General features: G+C 46.8%; 1 protein-coding gene across 1 annotated transcript in view; it reads right to left on the bottom strand.

The window, feature by feature from the left end:
- KLHL6 (kelch like family member 6) overlaps positions 1–25,489 on the bottom strand; it is a 66,044-nt gene that overhangs the window by 38,843 nt on the left and 1,712 nt on the right. The window contains exon 2 of the mRNA XM_077148767.1: positions 9,487–9,652. Within this exon, the coding sequence (XP_077004882.1) occupies positions 9,487–9,652 (166 nt within the window). The remainder of the gene's footprint in view (positions 1–9,486; positions 9,653–25,489) is intronic.

Here is a 25,489-nt window from a genome sequence, read left to right as displayed (position 1 = left end):
TTAAGCCAAAATAAATTTAGATTAAATATTTAAACTTCAAAACTGCAAATATAGCAACACTAAATATAATTGTTGGTGAATATTACATGATCAAGCAATGAAGAAGGCGCCTCACCTTTTGGACACCAAAGGCAAAAACCATCAAGGGAACAATTTATAGATTTGATTAAATACCAGTATTAAGAACCACACACACTCTTTGGAAGAAAGTTTTATTTGGTCTGGAACTGAAATTTTCTGTAGTGCAAAATCTAATTCAACCTATCTGTATAGCTCATTTGAGCAACTGAAACACGGGGAGCCCAGAATAAGAAAGAGGTCCTTTAATCCTGTATAGATTATTGTAATACCTGGATACATCCTAGAGTATATTAAGCAGATAATAAAAAAGTATTGGCGAAGTCCCCTGTGGGATGGGAGAAAGAATATTAACTATTAAACCTTACCATCAGGGAATCCCCTGATAATGTGTCAAACTTTAGAGACACCCAAATCAATAGGCCAAGCCCTCAATCATGAGGCTTATTCTTGTGAAGCTCATGTAGGTAGTGCAGGAGCTTAGACTACCTATAGGTATGCCTAACAGTTACTTCTGGAGGACCTCTTTCATTGCTCAGATGTGGCCTCACTCTCTCTAAGCCCAACTCTGCACATGAAATCATTGCCTTCCCCCCTACATGGGACATGACATCCAGGGGTGAAAGTCTCCCTGGCAGAGGACTCCCAGAGGTGAATCCAGACCTGGCACCATGGGATCAACAATTCCATCCTGACCAAAAGGGGCAAAAGAAGTGTGACTAATAAAGTATCAGTGGCAGAGAGAGTTAAAATAGAGTCAAGAGGCTACTCTGGAGGTTGCTATTACGCAAAGCTTCAGTTAGACCTTGCTACCTATGATAACCTGCCAACCCTCAACCGGGACCATTCCAGCCAATTCTAAAGAACACCTAGGGCAATATATAAGATTCCACAAGGGTTCCATGCACCAGAGTAACTTTCCAGAAACCTACAACCTCCAAATGGGTCCCTGGTCCAGATAAGTCCTGAAAACCTAGCTCAGCCTCTCCAAAACATCAGATATTTCCTTCCCCCTACCCCCATATTAATGACAGACCCTTCCAATATGAAAAATTCAGAATGGCCACAGCCCAAACACCCTTAAAAAGTGGGATGGAAAGATCAAAGGTGATGGTGGAGTTATACAGAGAAGATAGGATTTAACAAATGAATGTGACTGCTGAATCATTAAATTGATATCTCTATTAGTCTCCAGTATTTTAGAGCAGCTAGAAGTAAAAACCTAAAATTGTGGAATTGTAACTCCTGTCAAACTCTGAAATATGTTCTACAACTGATTGTGGTGCTGTGCTTTGAAATTTATAGCTTTTTTGTATATATGTTATTTTCACAAAAAAAAGTCGATTGTGATGATAAAAATATATTTAAGCCCTCCAGCCTCCTATATTCAGCTAGAAGGAAAAATCTAAAAGGATTGTATGATAGCCCATGACAAACTCTGGGATCTGTCCTGTAACTACTTGTTAAAGAGTACTTTGAAAACTATTGTTTTTTTATTTCTTTGCTTTGTATATATGTTATACTATACAATAAAAAAAGTTAAAAATAAAAAAGAAAGTCTATAAGTAAAATCTTCAAATCAAATGACAAATGAAAGAATATTTGCAACATGTTACAGAAAATTAGTTTTTACTATCTAATGAGTTCCTAAAGTTCTCTTGAAAAATTGCCCCAAAACTGACAGAAAATAAGAAACAGAAATACAAGTTCCATCCTCAAAGAAACTAAGAGATCTCGGTAACCCCAAACAACAGAAAATGAAGACTGGTAAGTGACTTTGCTGAGGGAAGGAAGGTCAAACAAGTGCCTGCAGAAGAACAAGTTTGTCACTCTGAACCACAAAAAAGCAGGAATTGAAGTCCTGGACCATGGAAGGCAAGAGCTGGGGGTGGGGAGGGAAGTGCCTGATGACAGAGAGTCAGTTGAAGAAGTTAAGCTCTTGGTTCTCCTTCCCATTTTACAATCTGACAAATGCCAACCCCACTGCACTGGAGAAGAAGGTTATTCTCTGGATCCCAAATTTAAAAAAAAAAAAAAATGGCTGGCCGCTTGTGCTGGCTGGGTTCTGGTGTCAACTTGGCCAGGTGATACTGTCCAGTTGTCTGGTCAGGCAAGCACTGGCCTAACCATTGCTGCAAAGATATTTCATGACTGGTTGATAAACCAGAAGGCTGGTTGTGGTAGCTAGGTTCAGGTGTTAACTTGACCAGGTGAAGGTGCTGTTCTAGGTTGCTAGCTGCCGAAATGCAACACACCAGAGACGGATTGGCTTTTAATAAAAGAGGATTTGTTTTGTTAGTTCTTCAGAGGAAAGGCAGCTAACTTTCCACTGAGGTTCTTTCTTACGTGGAAGGCACAGGATGGTCTCTGCTGGTCTTCTCTTCAGGCCCCTGGGTTCCAACAACTTTCCCCGGGGTGACTTCTTTCTGCATCTCCAAAGGCCTGGGCTGAGCTGCAAGTGCTGAGATGAGGAATGCTGAGCTGCTAGGCTGTGCTACGTTGAGCTCTCTCATTTAAGCACCAGCCAATTAAGTCAAACGTCACTCATTGCAGCAGACACGCCTCCTAGCCAACTGCAGATGTAATTAGCAACAGATGAGATTCACGTACCATTGGCTTATGTCCACAGCAACAAGACTAGATATGTTCACCTGGCCAAGTTGACAACTGAATCTAACTAACACAGGTGCCTAGTTCTGTTGCTGTGGACATGAGCCAATGGTATGTGAAGCTCATCCCTCGCTGATTACATCTGCAGTGGCTAGGAGGCATGCCTGCTGCAATGAATGATGTTTGAGTTAATCGGCTGGTGCTTAAATGAGAGAGCTTAATGTAACACAGCCCAAGCAGCTCAGCATACCTCATCTCAGCACTCACAGCTCAGCCCAGGCCTTTGGAGATGCAGAAAGAAATCACCCCGGGGAAAGTTGTTGGAACCCAGAGACCTGGAGAGACCAGCAGAGAATATCTTGTGCCTTCCGATGGAAAAAAGAACCCCAGTTGAAAGTGCGCTGCCTTTCCTCTGGTGAACTATATGTTTTTAACTAAATAAACTCCCTTTTATTAAATGCCAGTCATCTCTGGTGTGTTGCATTCTGGCAGCTTTGGCAGACTTAACACTGGTGCATTGTCATCAGTCAGTTGGTTGCATCTGCAGCTGATTACGCCTGCCGTCATCAACTAAGGTGTGTCTACCACAGTGAGATAACCCAATCAGCTGAAGCCTTTTAAGGAAGAAGAGAGACTCTTTCACTGCTTCTTCAACCAGCGAGCCTCTTCTGTGGAATTTGTCCAGACCCTTCCTTGAGCTGCCACCATCACAGCCTGCCCTGTGAATTTTGGACTCCTCCAATCCCACGGCTGCATGAGATACCTTTATAATCCCATGCTTATGGATCTCTTCTGTTGGTTCCGTTTCTCTAGAGAACCCTGACTAGCAGCCCCAGAAAAACTCTCTAATCTACCAGCTTTCCACCCATGCCATGTGCACTGAGCTTCCCACAGGCATAGTAAGGCCTCAGTGTTAAATATGACTGGACAGCCGAAATAAGATGATGAAGAGGGTACTTCGAGGAAATCCTTTAAGACGAAAGTTGGAGACCTAAGCAAATAAGCAGATCAAAAGAGCTCAAAGGGGAAGAAACTTTAAATATATGACAATAGCCTCAGAGAAATAAGAGGCTACTGCATCCATGAAACAAAAATAGTAATCTATTAAAGTAAGTAATGAGTCTTGAAAAATGAGGACATGATGGCAGAAATTAAAAATTCACAGGAGAGTTGAAAGATAAAGTTAAGGAAATCTCTGGAAAGTAGAACAAAAAAGGCTAGATGTGAACAACAGGAGAGACAAGGTAAAAAATATAAGTGTACCTTGAAAATCATTGCTTTTTTTCTTTGTATATATGTTATATTTAACAATAAAAAAACTTTTAAAAATAATATGTATATCCAAAGGGTACAACATCCAACTAATAATAGCTCCAAAGATTTTTAAAAAACTGGAAAGAAAGTATCAAAACAATAACACAAGAAAACATCTCAGAACTGTAGGACATGAGTTTCCAAATTGAAAGTATTCATGGCGCCTATTTTGGTTTGCTAATGCTGCAGGAATGCAATATGCCAGAAATAGGTTGCCTTTTATAAAGGGAATTTATTAAGTTACAAGTTTACAGTTCTAAGTCCTTAAAAATGTCCAAACTAAGTCATCCAGAGGAAGATACTTTGACTCAAAAGAAAGGCCGAATGGTGTCCAGGTTTTCTTTGGCACATGGGAAGGCATGGCTGCTGGTCCTTGTTCCCGGTTCCGTTGCTTCCAGCTTCTGATTCCAACAACTTCATCTCTGAGCATCTGTGGGCCTTCACTCAGCTCCTCCGGTACACAACTCTGGGTTCTGGCTTGTTAGTATCTCATGGGAAGGCATATGGTAACATCTGCTGGGCTCTGCATCTCCAAACACCCTTGTCTGGGCATCTGTTCTCTCTGAGGGCACTTCAAGCCTCTTCAATTGTCTGCTGCTATGTCGGCTCTGCACCTTCTCCAAAATGTCTCCCCTTTTAAAGGACTCCAGTAAACTAATCAAGACTCACCCTAAATGGCAGGGTCATATCTCCATCTACTCAGAAGACCCACAATTGGGCATGTCACATCTCCATGGAAGTAATATCATCAAAAGGCCACACCCACAACTGAGTGGGTCAGTCTCCATGGAAAAAATCTAATCAAAGGGTCTACCCTAAACAATAGGTTTGGCCCTACAAGTATAGCTCAGGATTGAAAGAAAATGGCTTTTCTGGGATATATAACAGTTTCAAACTAGCACAGTGCCCAACACAATACATGTAAAACAACCTGCATCTCTACAAGTGCTGCTACAGAAATGCATCTACTGACATAAAAAGATGATTATTGTATTATAATAATCAGGTAAAAGAGATTAAAAACAGTATTCCAGTAAAAGCCCATTTGTTTCAGTTTCCTAACTGCTAAAACATATACCACATAATGGGTTGGCTTGACAACAGGGATTTATTTCAGATACTTCATAGGCCAGAGGGCTGGCGTCCCCCCTGGTGGGTCTCTTTGGGGCTCCCTGGCATTTCCCCCCCACCCCCACCCCCCGCCACAACAGTGCATGCAGCGGTGTCTTTCCTTTCTCTACTGGGTTCCACTGATCCCCAGCCTGTGCCTGCTGCCCATGGCTGTGCTTTCTGTGCCCACTTTCCTACTGCATTAAGGCCCCCCCACTCAGTTCAGCACACCTTCAATGAAGTAGCCTATTTGCAATGAGTTCATACCCACAGGAATGGATTAAGATTAAGAACATGTTTTTCTGGGTCACATAGCTCCAAGCTACCACACCACTCTCATAAAGAGTGTATGTAATAAATAATAATAGTCCAGACATGTATGTCTACCAGGCACTGTTATAAACACTTTACAGCTTTATAAAGTGTTATAAACACTTTAAAGATAATACAGCTTTATGAAATAGGATCTGTTATTATACCTGTTTAACCCAACAGGAGACTAGAGCACAAAGAGAGGGTGAAACTTACCCAGTTGTACTCAGCTAGTAAGTGGTGGAGCTGGCTTTGAACACAAGGTGGTTGGGCTCCAGAGCTGTGTTACTGACCATCCTGCTATCTGCCTCTGAACATGTAAGTGCATAAGAAAAAATCCACAGCAGCATATGCACCAAGGAAGCTAATCTATTGTCTCTGAATAGGAAGGAGTTATAGGGAATTGTTATATTCTTTTTGCCTGTATAGGTTTCTAATAGTTCTATAATGAGTTTTTAGTACAATTGCAATTCAAACTGTTAAAAAACTACATTTTGAGAAACAAAATCTATCTCCTTAGCCTATGATATAGGACCTGCTTTCAACTAGCAGGAAATGCCAGTCCACACTGTGCACTCATGGCACATAGTGGGGGCCTCTGCAGGTCAGAGCCTTCTCTAGAAGTGACAGGTGCTTGTGCAGCTACTACTGTACAAATCCCAGCTTGGACCAGTCGGCCCCCGTGTAGCTTCATAAGTGAGGTGAGCCTGAGGACCACAGAGGCAGCCATGGCCGGACTGACCACCGGTGGCGGGGGGGGGGGGGTGACCCGGCTCAAGGCCATTGGTCCTTTGGGGGCCCAGAGAGGGGATATTTGCCTCTTAGGAGAAGGTTCAGAAAAAAAGCACAAAACATGAACTGTATGGAGGTCCCTCCTTGCCATGGAAAACATTTCCCTGGAATTAGATTGCTGGAATAGAGGGGGCAGGGAATGAGATGTTGAGCACAAATTACTGCTTTCTCCACACAATGGGGGTTTCCCTGTGGGGCAGTGAGGCTGAGTGTGAGAAGGGACAAGGGTGGTGACTGACTTGAAGACAGCCCTGCTGGAAGTCACCTGCTCTGTTTCTTGAGGATACCCTGGAAAACTGAGCCAATAAAATTGGCTAAAAGCTGAGACAACTGATCCTGAATATACGAACAGAAATGGAAAAACTCTTCAAAAACCAAATCAATAAATTGAGGGAGGACATGAAGAAGATATGGGCTGAACAAAAAGAAGAAATAGAAAATCTGAAAAAACAAATCACAGAACTTGTGGGAGTGAAGGACAAAGAAGAAAAAATGGAAAAAACAATGGATACCTACAATGGTAGATCTAAAGAGACAGAAGCTACAATTAGTGAACTGGAGGATGGAACAACTGAATTCCAAAAAGAAACAGAAACTATAGGGAAAAAAATGGAAAAACTTGAGCAGGGAATCAGGGAACTGAATGACAATATGAAGCGCACAAATATACGTGTTGTGGGTGTCCCAGAAGGAGAAGAGAAGGGAAAAGGAGGAGAAAAACTAATGGAAGAAATTATCACTGAAAATTTCCCAACTCTTATGAAAGACCTAAAATTACAGATCCAAGAAGTGCAGCGCACCCCAAAGAGATTAGACCCAAATAGGCGTTCTCCAAGACACTTACTAGTTAGAATGTCAGAGGTCAAAGAGAAAGAGAGGATCTTGAAAGCAGCAAGAGAAAAACAATCTGTCACATACAAGGGAAACCCAATAAGACTATGTGTAGATTTCTCAGCAGAAACCATGGAAGCTAGAAGACAGTGGGATGATATATTTAAATCACTAAAAGAGAAAAACTGCCAACCAAGACTCCTATATCCAGCAAAATTGTCCTTCAAAAATGAGGGAGAAATTAAAACATTTATAGACAAAAAGTCACTGAGAGAATTTGTGACCAAGAGACCAGCTCTGCAAGAAATACTAAAGGGAGCACTAGAGTCAGAAACGAAAAGACAGAAGAGAGAGGTATGGAGTAAAGTGTAGAAAGAAGGAAAATCAGGTATGATATATATAATACAAAAGCCAAAATGGTAGAGGAAAATATTATCCAAACAGTAATAACACTAAAAGGTAATGGACTGAATTTCCCAATCAAAAGACATAGAATGGCAGAATGGATTACGACCCAGCAATACCACTGCTAGGTATCTACTCAAGGGACTTAAGGGCAAAGACACAGACGGACATTTGCACACCAGTGTTTATAGCAGCATTATCTACAATTGCAAAGAGATGGAAACAGCCAAAATGTCCATCAACAGACGAGTGGCTAGACAAACTGTGGCGTATACCTACAATGGAATATTATGCAGCTTTAAGACAGACTAAACTTATGAAGCATGTAATAACATGGATGGACCTAGAGAACATTATGCTGAGTGAGTCTAGCCCAAAACTAAAGGACAAATACTGTATGGTCCCACTGATGTGAACCGACATTCGAGAATCAGCTTGGAATATATCATTGGTAACAGAGACCAGCAGGAGTTAGAAACAGGGTAAGATAATGGGTAATTGGAGCTGAAGGGATACAGACTGTGCAACAGGACTAGATACAAAAACTCAAAAATGGACAGCACAATAATACCTAAGTGTAATGTAACTAGGTTGGAACACTGAATGAAGCTGCACCTGAAATATGGTTTTTTGTTTGTTTGTTTGTGTGTTTGTATCTTTTGTTTTTGTTTTTTTCTTTTTCCTTTTTATATATATATATATTTTATTAGTATTATTATTTTAATTCTCTTCTCTATATTAACATTCTATATCTTTTTCTGCTGTTTTGCTAGTTCTTTTCCTAAATCGATACAAATGTACTAAGAAATGATGATCATACATCTATGTGATGATACTAAGAATTACTGAGTGCATGTGTAGAATGGAATGATTTCTAAATGTTGTGTTAATTTCTTTTCTTTTTTTTGATTAATAAAAAAAATTAAAAAAAAAAAATTGGCTAAAATATCAGCAACTGTTATGCAGAATTCATCGGCGCTCTTTCGCGGTTCATTTCCCTTCCTTTTTCCTTGCTGGACCTCATAAATCCCACCCGGACTCCAGCTCAACCAAGCCAATCCTGTTGTCCATGGTCTTTGACCTTGGGCCATCATTCCCACCTTCTCGGACTTGGGCTTTCTGTTCCCTCCACTGCAGACCCACGAGTGACTCAAGCAGGTGTCACCTCCCAAACCCCCAGACATGGACAGGAGCCCGTGCTTGTCTGTGGTGCCTGAGGACCTGGCTGTCCTGAACTCTGCTCACCACAGTCTCAACACCCTCAGGGCGAGCGAGCTCTGCTTAACCCACTGGAACGAAGGTTGATGGTGTGACCTCAGACCTTGCAAAGATGGTAACTGTGGTGTGGGGACAGCTGATGGGACCTACGGGTCTCATTAGTCTATGAAACTAAATATAGTGATTATAATCAAATCGGAGCAACCTAACCCAATGGGAACACTCTGTTATTTTAAAATGACAGTTAATTCTGAGGGTTCTCTACCTCAACTTCTGTAAAATACCTCTCGCTTCTCACTGCTCTTCTTTTACACCCACCACAAAGCGCTCAGCAGACAAGTTCCTGTTTCCCACAGAAGCTGAACACTAATTCTCAAGACAGAGAAATGTGTAGGCTCTGCAGTCAGAGAGCCCAGGGTTCAAATCCAGCCTTGTCAACTTCTCCTCTTAGTTTCCCCACCTGCAAAATGGGGGGAGTGCTAAGAATTGGACAATAGGATTAGTTTTGCTGAGCTGGGTGTCCACGATATGCTGACTGCAGCCCCTGGCTCCAGTTAGGCTTCTGCAAATTGTCATTCTTATCCTGGGGTCAGAAACCAAGCCCCTGGCTGCGTCTTATTAAGGAGACAACACCCCATCTTACTGCCTCTTGGGAAGCGTCTAATGAGCATCTTCTGACTTTCAAGCAAGCACACGCCCAGCTAGCTAACTGTGTGTGCTGCAGGCAGGAACCTAGGGGCTGGTCCAGACAGGCTTCTGGGGAGCTGCTGCCTCCACACGCCCGGAGGACAGCAGTGAGCCCGTTTGCCCACGCACCTGGAAGAGGTTGGCGGCTTCCAGGACGCGCTGGACGTTGTGCTTGGTGATCAGCGCCTTGCTGGTGTACGTGTAGTCCAGCAGCGTGTGCATGGTCTCGGCGTCCACCCCCTTGATGGTGACCCTCTTCTCATACTTCTCCTTTAAGTCATTGCAGAACATGGCCCTGGAAGAGACGTGAGGGAGTGAAAACAAGTCAGGACCCTTGGCCATCCAGCCCCCTGTCTCCAGGGACTGTGCGGGTCCAAGAGGACCTGAGCTTCCTGCTCGGCTTCCCCACCACCCGGCACAGGTCGCACCCTCAGTCCACACATGCCGAACAGGTCGGTCTTGCCCTGCCACGCCCAGAAGGTCCCAGGACCAGCCTCAGACTGAAGGGACACTCGAGCCCTACCGGCACACCTGGTAAGACCTAGAAATAGCTCACTGACCCAGGACAGCTGGGTTCCCACGTCCCAGACAGAACCACGGCCCCACTTCAGCTTCGCCTGTGCCTACCCTGCCTCAAGTCTGGACATCCGCCCTTTAGCCTGTCCTGGAAACAGGGTAGACATCAGGTGGCATCTGACACCAGCTCCATTGACTCAAGTTTGGACAAGCCACTTCATTTCCCTGAGCTTCTGATTCCTCAACCATAATGGGATTTTAAAGGATTAGCTCAACAACTATATATATCTGTAGAGAGAGGTGTATTTTCACACCACGCCAGGCTGAAATCTGAATTTATCATGCTTCCTGGCATTGGACATTTGAACTGTTGGTCCTTTTCAAGGAACATATGAGCAATTTTATTTTTTAAAATGCATTTAAACTCACTTCTGAAAATGTTTCTGGAAATCTGGAAACTTATAAAGGTACCTAAAAAATGACAAGATTGCACAAACTGAAAGTAGGAAGGAAGAGGAAAGAAAAACATGAAGTTGTTCTTCAGGGTGCGTGAAGACATTCCACGAACGAGGCTAGAAATTCCGGCAAAGCCCTCTCCCGTGCTACATGTGGTCTTGAGTTTGCCCCGTGCCAGCGGTCAGTCACTCGCTTCACAACACCATGATATTCTTTAAACAAAACCAAGTGCTCAGAAGCACCACAATTGTTCTTAGCACTAAACACCAGAAGGAATCGCTCCTAGGAATGAGCGACAACCTAAGGGCACTGGTTCAGGAGGGTGGGGCCCTGGCGACAGAATGTACAGTTCTCCCTAAAATTCGGCTTCTGACACTAAAACAGAAGGGATTATACCCACAGGTGCTTCGCCACTCCTTTTCCATACCCTTATTCATCTCTGGAAATCACTCAGTTATCCTTTCCCTCATTTCCCAAACTGCAAAACAGAGGTAATTACTTGTGGCTTCTGTCACTGAGAAATCAGGATTTAAGGGATGATTTTGATTACTGAATCATTCTATAATTGTTCCTTTAGCTTTGGGGATTTTGGAATGGACAAGGGAGGGTACCTGGAAGCCCTGAACTGTAATTAAGCTATTTGGACATCTGAAAGGATTATAAAAGTCCTTATCTCTTGTCTGGTACCTCTGTGACTGTAAGCTAGTATGCCCTTTATCTGGTCATTTTCTTAGAAGGCCCTTGTGCTGATTTGAAAGGATTTATGTGCCCTAAAAAAGCAATGTTTTAATCTTAAACAATCTTGCGGGAGCAACAGCTTCTTCGAATCCCTATTCAGTACTATAGGTTGGGAACTTGATTAGGTTATCTCCATGGAGATGTGACTCAATTGTGGATATTAAACTTGATTAGATGGAGACGTGTCTCCACCCATTCTACATGAATCTTGATTCGTTTACTGGAATCCTATAAAAGAAGAAGTATTTTGGAGAAAGCTTAGAACGCTGAAGAACCACGAAGCAGAAAAGCCACCAGCCAGTGACTTTGGGAGCTGAAGGAGGAAAACACCTCCCGGGGAGCTTCCTGAAACAAAAAGCCAGAAGAGAAAGCTGAGACTTTGCCATGTGTCCTTCCAGCTAAGAGAGAAACTCTGAATGTCATTGGCTTTCTTTAACCAAGTTATCTTTACCTGAATGCCTTAGATTGGACATTTCTATAGATCTTGTTTTAACTGGGACATTTCCAAGACCTAAAAACTGTAAACTAGCAAGCTCCTAAATTCCCCTTTTGAAAAGCCATTCTGTTTCTGATATATTGCACTCCAGCAGCTAGCAAACTTGAACAGCCCTAACAGTGAGGAAAATAGTCATCAACTAGCCTCAATCCCTTACATTTGTAAATCATCCACTAAACTCTGCCATTGAAAGATAGAAAGCTCTGCCTCCTTTCCTTTCACTTTATGTTAACTTATGTTAACAATGTTTAACATTGTTTCATTTCTGTTTTGAACTTCTGCCTTGAATTTACTACCGGAAATGACCTCATCTCCCCTTGCTAGAATCCTTAAAAAACTCTAATCTCCTTTGTTCCAGGAGAGAGATTTGGGGTGTTAGGCTGTCTGCTCTCCTGCTACCCTTTGTCTCTTTGAAACCCTGGTGTCTCAGGAACTGGTTATTGAGTGTGTCGGGCAGAAGAATCCACAGCCTTTGTCTAGTATCACTTCCCAGAAACAACACATTAAAAAAAAAATCAGAAGACCATCAGGGAAGGAAAGAGAAAGAGAGAAGGAGAGAAACTCCCTTCACTTTAACAATCTGACCTTTTAGCCAATGAGATCCGCCCCTGTCGTTTCTCCTCTGTCCTTGTTGTTTTAATCAATGCTAATTCCGCCCTGGACCATCCACCGAGGTACTGACAGGTCCCACGTTCCTAATGACCACCGAGAGTTGTGCACTGCTCAGACCCCTGCCATGGGCTTGTCACCCCCCGCCCCCCAAAGTGGGCAACTCCCCCACCACTCACCCTCCCAGCCCACCTCCTCCTGCTCCTCCCCCTCTGACCCTAACCACCTTAAGGTGGGCTGACCTTGGGGCCTGAAGAGCAGATAAACAAACCCTCAGCCCACTGCCCCCAGCTCCGGGCCAGCCCCACCCCTCTATTACACTCATCCGCTGACCCTCTACCACCTCGATTTACCCCAGGAAAGAATTCCCTGTGTCAGCGAGATCCTTGGGTTGCAGAGATATGATGTTCATCACAACCGAGTTCAACTCGACCTAAGAATGCCAAGTGCAGTATGCATGCGATCTGTAAGAGAAATGTAAAAGTAGCAACTATGCCTGCTCTGTGAATGGCTCTGTTAAGAAGGCTGTTGGACTGAAGCCCTGTGAGGCCACTTGAAAAGGTTCACTGCAGGGAAGGCAGGGGTTGCAGGGGTCAGTGTGGCCTAGCTCGGGGACATTACTCTCCAGTCCTCAGGACCTCTCAGCCAAAGGCACCGAAATCTCCGCCTGCCTTTTCTAAGCCAGTCCTGGTCAAAGAAGGCCCGTGAGCAATTGGCTCAGCCGCCGCTGGCCCTGAGCAGGCTGCTGGACCCAACGCTGGCCCTGCTCGCAGCCGGGCCAGGGGCACTGGAGCTGAAGGCAGTCACTCTGGACCACCACCTCAGAGTCCCTTGGTGCTTCAGGCAGTCCAGTCTGAAGCCCACCCACCCTCACCAGCTGACACAAACTCCGGTGGGGGCATTGGCCTGGGAAGATGGATTTTCTAAGCTTTCTCCTAGCCCCGGCACTGTTTTGCCAACCACAGTGTAATCCACTGCTTGGGGAGAGCCATTCCTGCTCCCGACCAGGCCTAGGTCAGGGAGCAGTGGCCGAGGGGCTGCGCAGGTGGCCGTGAAGCTCCTCTGCAGCTCATCCTCTAAGAAGGGTCTACCCTTCTGGAGAGCAGGGACTCTCCAGCTCATCCTCTAAGAAGGGTCTACCAGGATTCCTGAGCCCACGGCTGTCTCTAAATAGGGGGGGCTGCACCACTCTCCACCTCGCAATCTGTTTGGCTTGGGCGGACCTGGGCCGTGGCCTGGCTCTCAGGCCTTCCTCTACTGAGCTGTGCACAGCAGATCCCTGCAGCATATTTTCAAGCGACATTGCTTATTAGAGCTAGGAGTTCTAGATAAGTGGTTAGTATGCAAACCATACCGGTGAGAAACATCATGCAATTCTTCATTCTTGCCTGCCGCACACATGTAAGTCTTAAAAGTCTGGGGGTGTTTCAGAGGAGAATCTGGGGACTCATGGACATCTCTCTCTGCACCCAAGACATGACTACCAGCCCTCTGCTGTGTCCCCGGGCCTGGAGTCTGCTCCCCGAGCCCCAAGCTGCTGGCGGAGTCTTTGCTCCAAAATGGCAGAGGAGCTGAACCCAGAGCTGCCCCACCTGATCGAAGCCATCTTCAGACCTGGGAAGAACTGCCTCCCGCCAAGCCCTTTGCCCGAGTTCATCCCTTCTCAGGGGTGTGCATGCCCACGCTGGCCCCACAACCCCAGGCATGTCCCCCAGAGGCTTCCCGGACCCCAGCTGAGACCATGGGCTGGTGTGTAGTTCACCCACCCGAACCCACAGCAGAAGGCAGGGCTCGTCCTGTCCTGCAAGGGTGAACATCAACCACAACAGCAGCTTGTGGCCAGGATTCAGCAATGACTCAGGCCCAAAGACATACGGACAGAGTTTGTTCGGCCTGCCCAACATCCGCCCCAGCTCTTTTTGGTGCATCTTCCTGTGGGGCACTCCTCCTCCTCATATAGCAGTCTAGGTTCGATGGAGCCGACCTGGCCTCTTAGAGCAGGAGCACGCATCAGCCAGGGGGAGGGGGAAGGGGAGGGAGGGGGAGGGAGGGAGGAAGGGGGGAGAGAGAGAGAAAGCATCCTGATGACATCAGGAAAGATGACAGAGACCCACTACACCTGAAACCAATACCACTGGGCTTTTAAATCATATGAGCAAATACATTCCTTCCTTTCATGTGTGCACAAACTTGAGCTAAGCTCGTGTGCCTTGTGGTACGGGGCCCGAGGGCCAAAGAAGAAGAGTGCTTAAAAGAAATGCCCAGGAAAAGGAACTGTGAAGTATTTTCAACCTTGGCCCACAAGCCCTTCCCAAACCTGTCAGCCCCCCACCCCCCACCCTGATGATGCAGCTGCACTAGCAATCCAGATCGAGCATCTGCCCTTGTTCACATGGACGCCTGTGGGCTCCAGACGGGGCCCTCTTTTGGGTCTATTTTCAACATATCATCTCTCTGTTAAATATGTCCAAATGCGCAGGATGGGGTTGGGGTTTTCCTTCCCAGTTCTCAGGACTGCCCAGGAGGCTCCTCATCCTTGTTGGATGGATGCAGGGATGAAGGGAGAAACGGGAGCACATGCCTAGTCCCACACCCTCCCCAACCCACTGCCTCCCCCTTGCCTGGAGGTAAATAATGAACAACGCTGTGTCCCCAGCTATGGAGCCCGGGGAGAGGCCATTCTCCCAACAGGGACCCTTGGCCCTCCCGCTGGGTTCTCACTATGAAATACAGTGGATGCTCGGTGCCTAGAGTTGCTTCTGCTTTTATACAGCCTCCTCCTCCTTGCCAGAGAGGAAACCCAGTTTCCCCAACAGCACCCTATGGTCCCCTGCAATCTTCAGTGAAGGCTGTTCTGAATCCCCCTGCCCATCGGGCCAGAGGTCGGCCTTGTGCTTGTGCTCACTGCCACATCCTGACCAGGCGCTACCCCAGAGACTGTCGCTTTTTCCAAACATTTGGAAATGTTTGGAAATTCCAAACATTTCCACCCCAACCCCCAGGACTCCATGCTGGCTTCTTTAGGCCACCAGGTCACTACCCAGAAATCAAAGATGAGCACTTGCTCAGAGATTTCTTTTCACTTTCCCCTGTTCTGAACTATTTAGATGCAAGCAGCTGGCACTGGACCTGACCCAGGGCCCGCAGCATTGCAAGACTGAGGCTCCCCCATCCATAAAAGTCACTCCTCTGTGGCAGCGCCAAGGAGATCCCACCTGTGCTCCAAACTGTTGCTTCTCAGCTGCCACCTGGGGACGTGCAGCTCCAGGCCCGTGCCATGGCGTCTGAGGTATCCATGGCACAGAACTCAAGGGAAGGCGGGAGGGCAGGAGGCCATATAGCTGGTGGGGCGGCGGGGAAACAGCGGTTTTGAAGAGAGAGGTGAGGGAGAAGGTGGCGCAGCTTGGCCCCCACTCAGGGGTGCCCTCCCCAGGGCCTGAACAGGCTGAACTGCAGCACCCCACACACACTGCACCAGGCCCGCCGACAAGTGGGCGCTTGGCCAATCCTGATAAAAGATACGGCGGGAGAGGGGCAGATTTCAACAGCTGCAGTCGGCACCTCCTTCAAGATGTTCAAAAACGCAAACTCAGGACTTGTGTGGCTTTGGCGTTTCTTGTTTTGTTTCCGGACTCTGTGCTGAAATGGGATGCTGGGCTGGGTGTGTGAAGGGTTAATGAGGTCGCCCAATCTCCTCTTTCTCTCCAGTCTTAAGACTCAGACTCAAGCTGAGTTAAACTGACCTTCCCCCAAAGGGTGGATTCCTTCTGAGCTCTCCTCCTTCCGGAGTCTCACTTCACCACTGCCCTCCCTCAGGTCCTGTGATCCAGCCACCCTGAGACCGAGGGCCCTGCCCAGCCCCAGCACTGCCTGTCCCAGCCCCTGCCCAGCCCCAGCACCACCTGTCCCAGCCCTCACCACTGCTCAGCCTGAGCCATTATTTTAACAGAGACAGTTCTGGTTACATCACTTCAATGCTTAAAAGTAAAGCACTTTACTGCTTCCTACTCCCTATAAGATACACTTCAAATCCCTTAGCTTAGCCTAGCAAAACCCCTCATGGTTGGACCCTGCCTGTCACTGGGCCTTATGGGCCCACACAGGACCCCCCCTCCAACCCCACACTTCCAGCCAGGTGCCCAGGCCACCCGACACAGGACTGCCACATGCACTGCCCTGGCCTGGTGCTGGGCCCTGTCCCTTCCATATGCATTACCCTGACTGGATGCTCAAACGCCCACTCCTGCCCTTTGACCCAGCCTTCAAAACTGCTCAGATGTCACCTCTTCCAGGAAGTCTCCTCTGACTGCTTTTCCTCCTGCCTGCTTTATGCCCCTTCGCTAAGCCCCAACAGCACCCCCTACAAAGCTTCATCATAGCACTTGTCACCCTGTACTGTAAATACTGATTTACTCGTCTGTCTCCCCTAACCAGATTGGGACCTCCTTGCGATCAGGTGGAGACCTCAAGGCTGCCGCCTCTGGATCCCCACTGCCTGACACACAGCAGGCACTTGAACAATCTGCAACTGAATGAATGCATGAATGGATAGACCAATGAAAACGTCATTAAAGTCACTCAACACCACAGTACTAAAGGTTAATAGTTTGTGCCTCCCCTTAAGTACTTGCACCGTAAGAGGGATAATTTAGCTCAGTGCTTCTCTAATGAAGGTCTACAAGTCCAAGGGTGCAGTACACAGGTCCAGGAGGAATGCGGGTTTTCACAGCAATTACTAAATTTCCATCTCCCTCCACCGCCAGTTCCATCTACTAACAAGACGAACATCTCCTTTTAGCCTAACCTGCTATTCTGATTTTTTTGAGGATGTGGTTAGCCACCTGCTACTTTCCTAACTTTTCCTAATGTGTATTTTCTCCTATTTTACTTCTTATGTGTCTACTAACCCTACCTTTCAGGAACTATACACTCAGTACAGTGGTTTGCAGCTGTACCGAACCCCAGAAAACATGCTTTTCAATCTAACCGGTCCTTCATCCCTTATACATGGGATGAAGACAGACAGAGAGAGGCGCCACGGAAACGGGAAGCGGAAGCAGTGGAGCCCACAGGAGAAGGGAGAGAGCAGCAGATGCTGCCTCGTGCTTTTCCATGTGACTGGAGAGCCAAGGGGCACCGGCAGCCAGTCTTCGGGAACAAACCATCATCTTTATGATTCCTTGATTTGGACATTTTCTCGGCCTCAAAACTATAGGTTAATAAATTGCTTAAGCCAAACTATTTCATGGTATTTGCCGGAACAGTTTAGGAAACTAAAATGCAGAGCCTCTGCCCTCTCCTAACTCCCCTAGCACCAAAAAGTCCTTGATATTTAGTCCCTTACAGGCCTGAACTTACTCGACAACTTACTCTGATCCTTTGATGCCAGTACGCTGACTTCACCCCTGAACCCAAATCACATGTGCAAAACTGCTGGTGGTTAATTTTTATAACTCTGAGTGTCTCTTCAGAAAGGGCTATGATGTAGCCTGTTAAATTGGTTTGACTGAGTTTTAAAGTTATTGCAGCCCTCCTATCATTATCGTGGCCTTAAAGCTGTACACAAAAGCTAGATGTAAGGAAAGAAGTATATCTTCACAGCTGGCAGAGAATATTTTCCATAGCAAGGAGACCTACGTTCATGCAAAGATAAAGGATGGTTTATACCAAAGGAGCAAAAGCCTTATGAGATACAGAGCAGAACCAACAACGACAGAGAGGAGGTATGAATTATGTAGCCCAGGAGGATACTTGGGATCAGGTCATATCTCCTGCACAGGCATGTTTAGGTCCCAGCCCTCTGTAAATAGGGCCATTCGATGAGGTTATTTCAGCTACGGTGCCCCAAACCAGGTGAGGGTGGGCCTTGACCCAGCAGAGTGGAAGTCCCTATAAACGAAGGAAAATGGACACAGAGCGAGAGAAGCTCTGGGAGCAGCCAAAGCCAGAAGCCAGCAGAACCCAGAAGAGAGAGGAGAAGACGCTGCCATGTGCACTGCCTGTGACAGAAAAGCCAAGGAGCCCCAGAGAGTGCTGGCCAGCCAATGACCCTAATATCAGCAGGCAGCCTTCCAGCCTCTGAAGCCAGGAGCCAAGAAATTCCTGTTGCTACACCAACCCATGTGTGGTACTTGTTTTAGCAGCTGGGAAATTAATACAGAAGGGACCTCGTTGCTTAAACGTAGGCTAAGGGTAGTGAATACACAGAGCTACTTGAGAGCCAAAACAAATAAAAATAATAAATTGCCTTGAAAAAGAAAGCAAACCAGGATTGGTTCTCTCTCATTAGTGGACATCTATTTTTCTTTTTGACCAGTACTGCCTTCTTTTAGGAAACGTTCTTTTTCTCAGCAGACCCCACTGAAATCATGTGATGCAAATGGCTGGGCTGCAGTGATGGGTCGAGCAACTGAGCTTAGAGCTGGGCCAACCCGAGGCCCTTTTGGGGCTTTCCATCCCAAAGAAGGGAAAGTCCATCCATTTCTCTCCAGAACCAAACCCAGTAAAGCAAGTCTTGGACCTGCCAACAGCCAAACTTCCACCCATGCAGCAGGCATCCCCTAGGAGAAATCCCGTATGAGAGAAGCTAAAATGGGGATTGGAGAGAAGGCACCCCCACTTCAAGGCCCTCGCCCTTCTCATTGGGCTCTCCTGCATCCTGGCCCTTCCTAAGATTTGGTTATGCAACCAGGCACCTTCCTCTTCTCCTAAGCTTTTGACTTGAGTTTCTATCCCTTGCAACCAAAAGAATGCTGACTGGTGTAGGGGCATCGAGCAACATGGTGAGGGGGGAGCTTCAGGGCCATGTCACCAGAATTTCGTCTGTGGCCCCCACTTCTTGTGGGCTGTTTGGAATCAACTATATTGAAACCCTGTTCTGTAAAGGCATTTCTACTTGTGCACTTGATTCGGGGATAAAGCTCAGAACTTGGAATGTCAATGTTTTAGTTGGGAGTTACATGGAAGATATTCGGTTCTCAATTGAAAGGAGATCTGGCTGCTCTTGACATGGGGTTGAGATGACATTGCATTGGAAAATCAAAGACCCTGACTTGCACTTCTGCCCTGGGGCAACCCCCTCCCACCCTCCCCAATGCGGTAGAAAGGACTGTAAGAGCCCTACGTGGGCAGAGCAAACCAGTTCTGCATCTGCCCAGATGGTCACACAAGAGATCGAGCGAAGCCTCAGCATTCTGAAGCATTTTGGATTTTTTGGCCCGTTGCAGTTCCCCTCCACCGCCACCTGTCCCCCGAGTCGGGCGTGTGCCACCTGCAAAGGGCTGACTCCCCAAAGGTGCTGAGTCCCGTTGGTTTAAATGGGGACTCCCTGCAGGCCAGGCCTGGAGAGCCAGGTGCACGACCCCTTCCGTGCACACTTTCTCCTCCTTTCCTTTTCTAAGGTTGTACGATAGGCTCACAACTCCAGAAAGCCTCCCTGCTCTGGCCGGGATGCTTCCTGTCCAGTGACCGAGTCTGTCAGAAGAAGGTCAGAGTTTATATCCAGTTCAGACGTTGTGGTGCGTCTGCTGGGTGCCATCGCACCAGCCGCAGGACAAAGACGAACGAAGCAGTTACTCTCCTCACGTCTCCACTTGTTCCTGGTCCGTATATAATGGATGGTGTCTTCGTACCACCTCCCCACACGTGCAGCTTTCATGTTACCATGACACCCACAGGCCTAGAATGCTGCAGGTGCCTGTAATGGACACTCATCATTTTTCGGTTGTCCAGCATCTGGCCCCCCGCCTGCCTCTCTCTCTGAATGAGATGGTGGAGGAGCTGAGCGACTCCCAGTCCAGACTCGGGAAGACTGATGCCCTCTCCGAGCTTCTGTCATGGCTAATACCTGGTGACCAGCCATAGCCTCTGAATTGGGAGCTAGTGATGCAAAGAAGCATGGACGGAGGCACATCGGCTTCAGCAGAGGCAGCGGAGGCTGCAGTGGGGATGGCGACCATGGGGGCAGGGACAGTGGCCAGCCGCCCTCTGCAGGAGCGGGGTCCCTCCCAACTCCCTGTGTGGCTCTTCACTGGGGCACTGGTTCCTGCCCGGCCTCCCTTGTCCATTGTTGAGTTTGGGAGCAGGGTTGGCTTGGTTCTGTGAGTTACTTAAAATTCTTTATATAAATTCCTCATCTCAAATCTGTGAGAGTCCATTTCCTTTAAGTGGGACTAAGAACTTTGATGACAGTGCAGAAAATGTTTAGGTGACTAAGCTAATAAATGAACCCATTTATTCATTTACATTTCCCAGCAACCCCCTGGGACAGGTAGACACCTGCATGAGGACTCAGCTCCCCAGGTTCGTGTCCCCTCCCTGGGTTCTCGGGCGCCCTGTAAACTGCTGAGGCCCAATTTCTCCATCCACCTGTCTGGGTATTTCTGACTAACCTCCCACCCCTAACTGGTGCCCTGAGGACCCACTGTCCTTCCCTGGGGACTTGGATGATCTGACAGCATCGCCGCTAGGCCAGTGTGAACACACACCCAGGGCTCCAGGTGTCACCGTCCCACCTCGTTTTCAGCTCGTGTCATCTCATGATGCATGAGTCAGGAGCAAGTGCACGGGCCTGCACAGGAAACGTCTAACAGCCACGTTCTGCCCCACTGAGGCCATCCTTGACATGCTCACCTTCAGCAGAGCTTTAACCCAGGCCCAAAGGCCTCAATCACTCTGGTTTCCCTTTGCACTTCTCTACCACGTGTCCTTGCCCCTTTCTCGACACCTTACCTCACTCGTAGAGCAAAAGCTGAGGATCACAACGTTTAATCCTGGCTTACTAACCGCCTCACACCCTGCATTCTGCCATCCAATAACTGGTTTATCTGTGGCAATGGTTGATAAATGCACAGCCTATGCCCATGATACCCTGTCACTCCTCACTGCAGGCTGGACAGCGGCTGCGCCCGAGGCAGCGTTTCAGCCCTGACAACAGCCCCAGCTTCAGGCTGCAGGTGTTCAGGCATGGGGAAGGGCCAGTCCCCAGCTCCTCAGACCCCAGCTCACAGCCCACAGCCCCCGAAACGTGGCCTGTTGCGGTTCCCCTCCACTGCCACCTGTCCCACAAGTCAGGCGTGTGCCACCTGCGAAGGGCTGACTCCCCAAAGGTGCTGAGTCCTGTTGGTTTAAATGGGAACTCCCTGCAGGCCAGGCTCGGAGACCCAGGTACACGACCCTTTCCGTGACCCCGGACAACTGCCCGAGGTTCTCACTAAGTCAGTGGGGTCTCAAGGATTCGATTATGACGTCAAACCTACCTTCTCCCACCGCCCAGCCGTAACAGTGCGTGGGCATCTGGATTTCGGCTGTTGTCACTTCAGAGTATGTTACTACTTTCTAAGCTCTGTGCTCCCAGTGTCTCTACCTACTTCCCCCAGCTTCCTCCCTGTGCCCAAAGCATGCCATGGGCTTCCCTAGGGACAACGCTGTCTAACAGAAGTCCCTGGACGGCCACCATGGACACAGCCTAGGCTGATGCAGTCAGGCCTCCCAACTCTCTGGCACCAAAAATAAATTCTTGACTCTGCTTGTCTGTGTGTGTTTGGAGTAAGGGGGCCAATTTGTGGCAGAGACCATGGGATAATCTATGGCCAAACAGGTTTTCTTCCTCACATAAGAGCAGCATTGGTTCCATTATCCTTTTGAGTAACAGAAATCTGAATAGCCATTTGGTAATAAGCTGTGCTACAGGCCCCCTCTGCAGCCCTGATGCTTCAGGGAGAGAAGGCCTTTGCAAAAGTTAGGAGTTAATACATGCAATACGGCAGGAAAGGAGAAACGCTCTGCCACCCATTCGCTGTTTAACCTCTCAGAATCGCAGTTGCCACTTCTGTAAAGCAGGGTTGATAATAACTCTTGGAAGTAAATATTGTGAGAATTAAATGAGAGGATGTGCAGTGCCAGGCACAGACCAAGCCCTGAGCAAAGCGAGTCAGGGCACCCCTGTAACATCACCTGGCCTGAGCGAGGCCCCAGAAAGGCCAGCCACACAGGCCCACACAGGCGTGGGAAAGAACCAAGTGCAGCAAGTATAAATCCACAGGCCACTGAAAGGTCCTTGGCTGGTTCTCTCCCGAAAACCCTAGACCCAGAAACTGAAAATACCTTAGAAGCATGAAGCCCCATCCAACCCTGCCCATCAGAGCAGCAACCCCTCTACAGTCTGCAGGACACAGAGGCCTGCTCCCTGCAGAAATTCAACTGAGGACAGCCAGCTTCATGATAACTCATGGAATCAAAAAGAGGGGGTTAAATATAAATCCAAACGCTGCACAGTGACATACACTGACATCTTTCTTTCCCAAAACGCAAGCTGCTAGGCTCGCAAAATGGAGACTCTTGTTTAAAAAACTGAAAAGCACCAGGGAAAAAACCTTGAAATACTGAAATTTTGGAGTTTCCAACAAAAGAGTGAGCTGAACATCCAAGGACTCCACAGAAAAACTCCCCCCAGCCCACCCAAACACGCAACTTCAATTTGGCTTTTTAGTGGTTAAATATGAATAGATATCTAAAGACCACCAGACATTTGAGCAAAGCCTCCAAAATAAAAAAGAGAGACTCAAACAGAAAGAAAAAGAAATGCAAGGAAACAAAAACAGTGGAAGGAAAAGAGGAAAAAAAGCTGTTTTTTTTTTTGACGTATAAACCTCAAAGAGATTAAGTATAAATATAGCATTCATGAAACAAGAACAGGATGTTGTACAAAGGAATGTTCAGAAAATAAGAAAACACTTTCGGAAATTAAAAATGAGATAGCAGTTTTGAAGATAAAATCAAGAAAATTGTTTGGAAAGTAAAACAAAAAGACAAGACGAGGGATGACAGGATGCAGAAGATAAGGAAGTTAGATAGAGCCTGATCTAGAAGTCTGCAGCCCCTTAACAGATGATCAGTCCAGAACGAGACAACAAGAAAAGAATGAACGTGGAATTATAAAGCAAACAATATGATACAATTTCTTAAAGCTAAAAAATGTAAATCTCCAGATTGAAAGGGCCAAATGCACAGCACGAGGGCTGGAGTAGAGCACACACACACTCTCCAAGGCACCTCATCATGAATTATCAAAGTGTTAGGAAAGAAGCATTCTAAAATTTTCTACAAAGTAAAAAACACATCATAGAGGATCAGAAATCAGAGGGGCATCAGACCTGCCAATAGCAACACAGCAATCTAGAAGAGAATGGAGCAGTGCTTTCAAACTCCTGAAACCTGATAATACTGAACCTAGAATTCTACCCCCATGTGTTTTAGTTTCCTGTTACTGCTGTAACAAATTACCACAAACTTTGTGGCATAAAACAACCCAAATGTATGGCCTTACATTTCTGGAATTCAGAACTACAAAATGGGTTTCGTTGGGCCAAGTCCAGGTGTCAGCAGAGGCTCCAGGGAGAAGACTGGCCTTCCCAGCTTCTGCTGGACACAGCACTTTTCAGCTCGTGGCCTCCTCTGCCGTGTTCAGAGCACGTCACTCCACCTGGCTCTGCTCCTGTCACCCCATCTCCTCTCTCTAACACCAGTCCTCCTCCATCCCCCTTCCAAGGACCCCTGTGATCCCACTGGACACATCTGGATAATCCAGAATAAGCCCCATCTCAGGGGGAGAGTTAACCTAACCACATCTGCCAAGTCTCTTTTGCCATGTAAGGAAACCAATTCATGGGTTCCAGGGATTAGGACTTGGCATCTGTGTATGTGAGTAAAGGTATCTTCAGACAAGCAAGGCCTCAGAAATTTAGTTCCCACACACTATTTCTTAAGAAGCTACTGCAGGATACGCTCCCTCAAAGTAAGAAAGTAAATCAAGAAAGAAAAAGAGATGAGATGAAGGGGGAATGTTCCAATGTAAGAGAGAGTCCAAAGGAATTCCTGGAATGGTGAGGACGCAACTGGCCAGCACTGAGTAGCAGGTCCACAGAGCATGCATAGGATGGTGGAAGAAAGGGTTCTCATGGAAAATGGAACTGGTAGATTCTCTGATGCATTATAGCACATGAAAGGGCTTCATGAATGGCTGTTACAAAACATACTCAGAAAACTAAGCAAATGGAAAAAAGAGCGCGTTATTAACTTCAGGAACTAAGCAAGGTTTACAAGAAAGGAAGCATAACCCTATCCCACAATTTGGCTCAGCAGGGAATGATGTCTTCATGGACATCAGAATGTAAATTCAATTCAGATTTATCAAAAATTGTGATCACTTTGTATTGAGAGAGTCCAATGAAAGGGCAGTGTATCATTAAGTCTAAGTGCTAAATCTTTATCAGACATATTGGGAAATCAATAAATGAGGTCTAAAACGGAGCAATCATCAAGAAAGAGCAGGAGAAGCATATTGTGTAGAAAGACGGAACCAATACAAAAGAAACAGCTAAAGAAAAGTAAAAAGTGGCTGCCTCTGGGGAGAGAGGCTGAAGGGGGGGGACGTGGACTTGGAAGTGGGATTTTGACTTTCAGTAAGTCTTTAAATAATATTTTATTCCGTTAACTATTTGCATGCAATACTTCAAAAGGACAAAATTTAATTTTAAAAATATATGTCAAATTTGCAAAGGCTATGAAGAGGCAGTTCACAGAAAGAAAAATATAAATGACCCTTAAATACATGAAAAGAAGCTCAGCCTTATCCAAATTGAAACTATATTGAGATCTTATTTCTCATCTCTCAAACTGGTAAAATTCTAAAGGTCTGATGACACTCTCTGCTGGCCAGGCTACGTAAAGTGCAAAACGACTCAACCCCTACAAAGGAGAATCTGGCAATGTCTGCTAAGATGGCAGATCCATTTCTCTCTTCCTCGGCCATTGCTCTTCAAAAAACGTGTCCTCAGAAGCCCTGCACGCTTAGAAGTATGATGTAAGGCTATTCATTGCAACACGGCTTGTAATAGCAAAAGACTCCAACAATCCAAATGTCCATCGACAGGGTGCCAGTTAAATAAACTGTGATTCAGTCACTTAGTGTAAAATACTTACTTTCTCAATGAACAAAGAAAGAGAAAACTACATAATTCTAAAACCAGCTTCCAGGCCCCTGAAGCAGAATAGCTGGGCTTCCTAAGTCTGAGTATAAGAGGAACTTTGCTCCCCACCCCTTTCAAAACCTTAGAAACACAGCCAGGGTGGTCACGGGACAGTGTCAGACAACGTCAGCCCGAGACCCAGACCCCAGCTGAGCCACCTTCTTGTCGGTTGAGCTCCTCGCACCTGGCACCTCCTCTGTAAGGGGCACAGCCCCTCCTGGCAGGCTGACTGAGCCTCAGACAAGACGGTGGCTGGCCCAGGGCACACAGTCAGTGCTTAACAAACAGC

This window comes from Tamandua tetradactyla, chromosome 2, assembly GCF_023851605.1.
Source record: "Tamandua tetradactyla isolate mTamTet1 chromosome 2, mTamTet1.pri, whole genome shotgun sequence".
NCBI lineage: Eukaryota > Metazoa > Chordata > Mammalia > Pilosa > Myrmecophagidae > Tamandua > Tamandua tetradactyla.
This window is presented reverse-complemented; position numbering and strand designations above follow the sequence as displayed.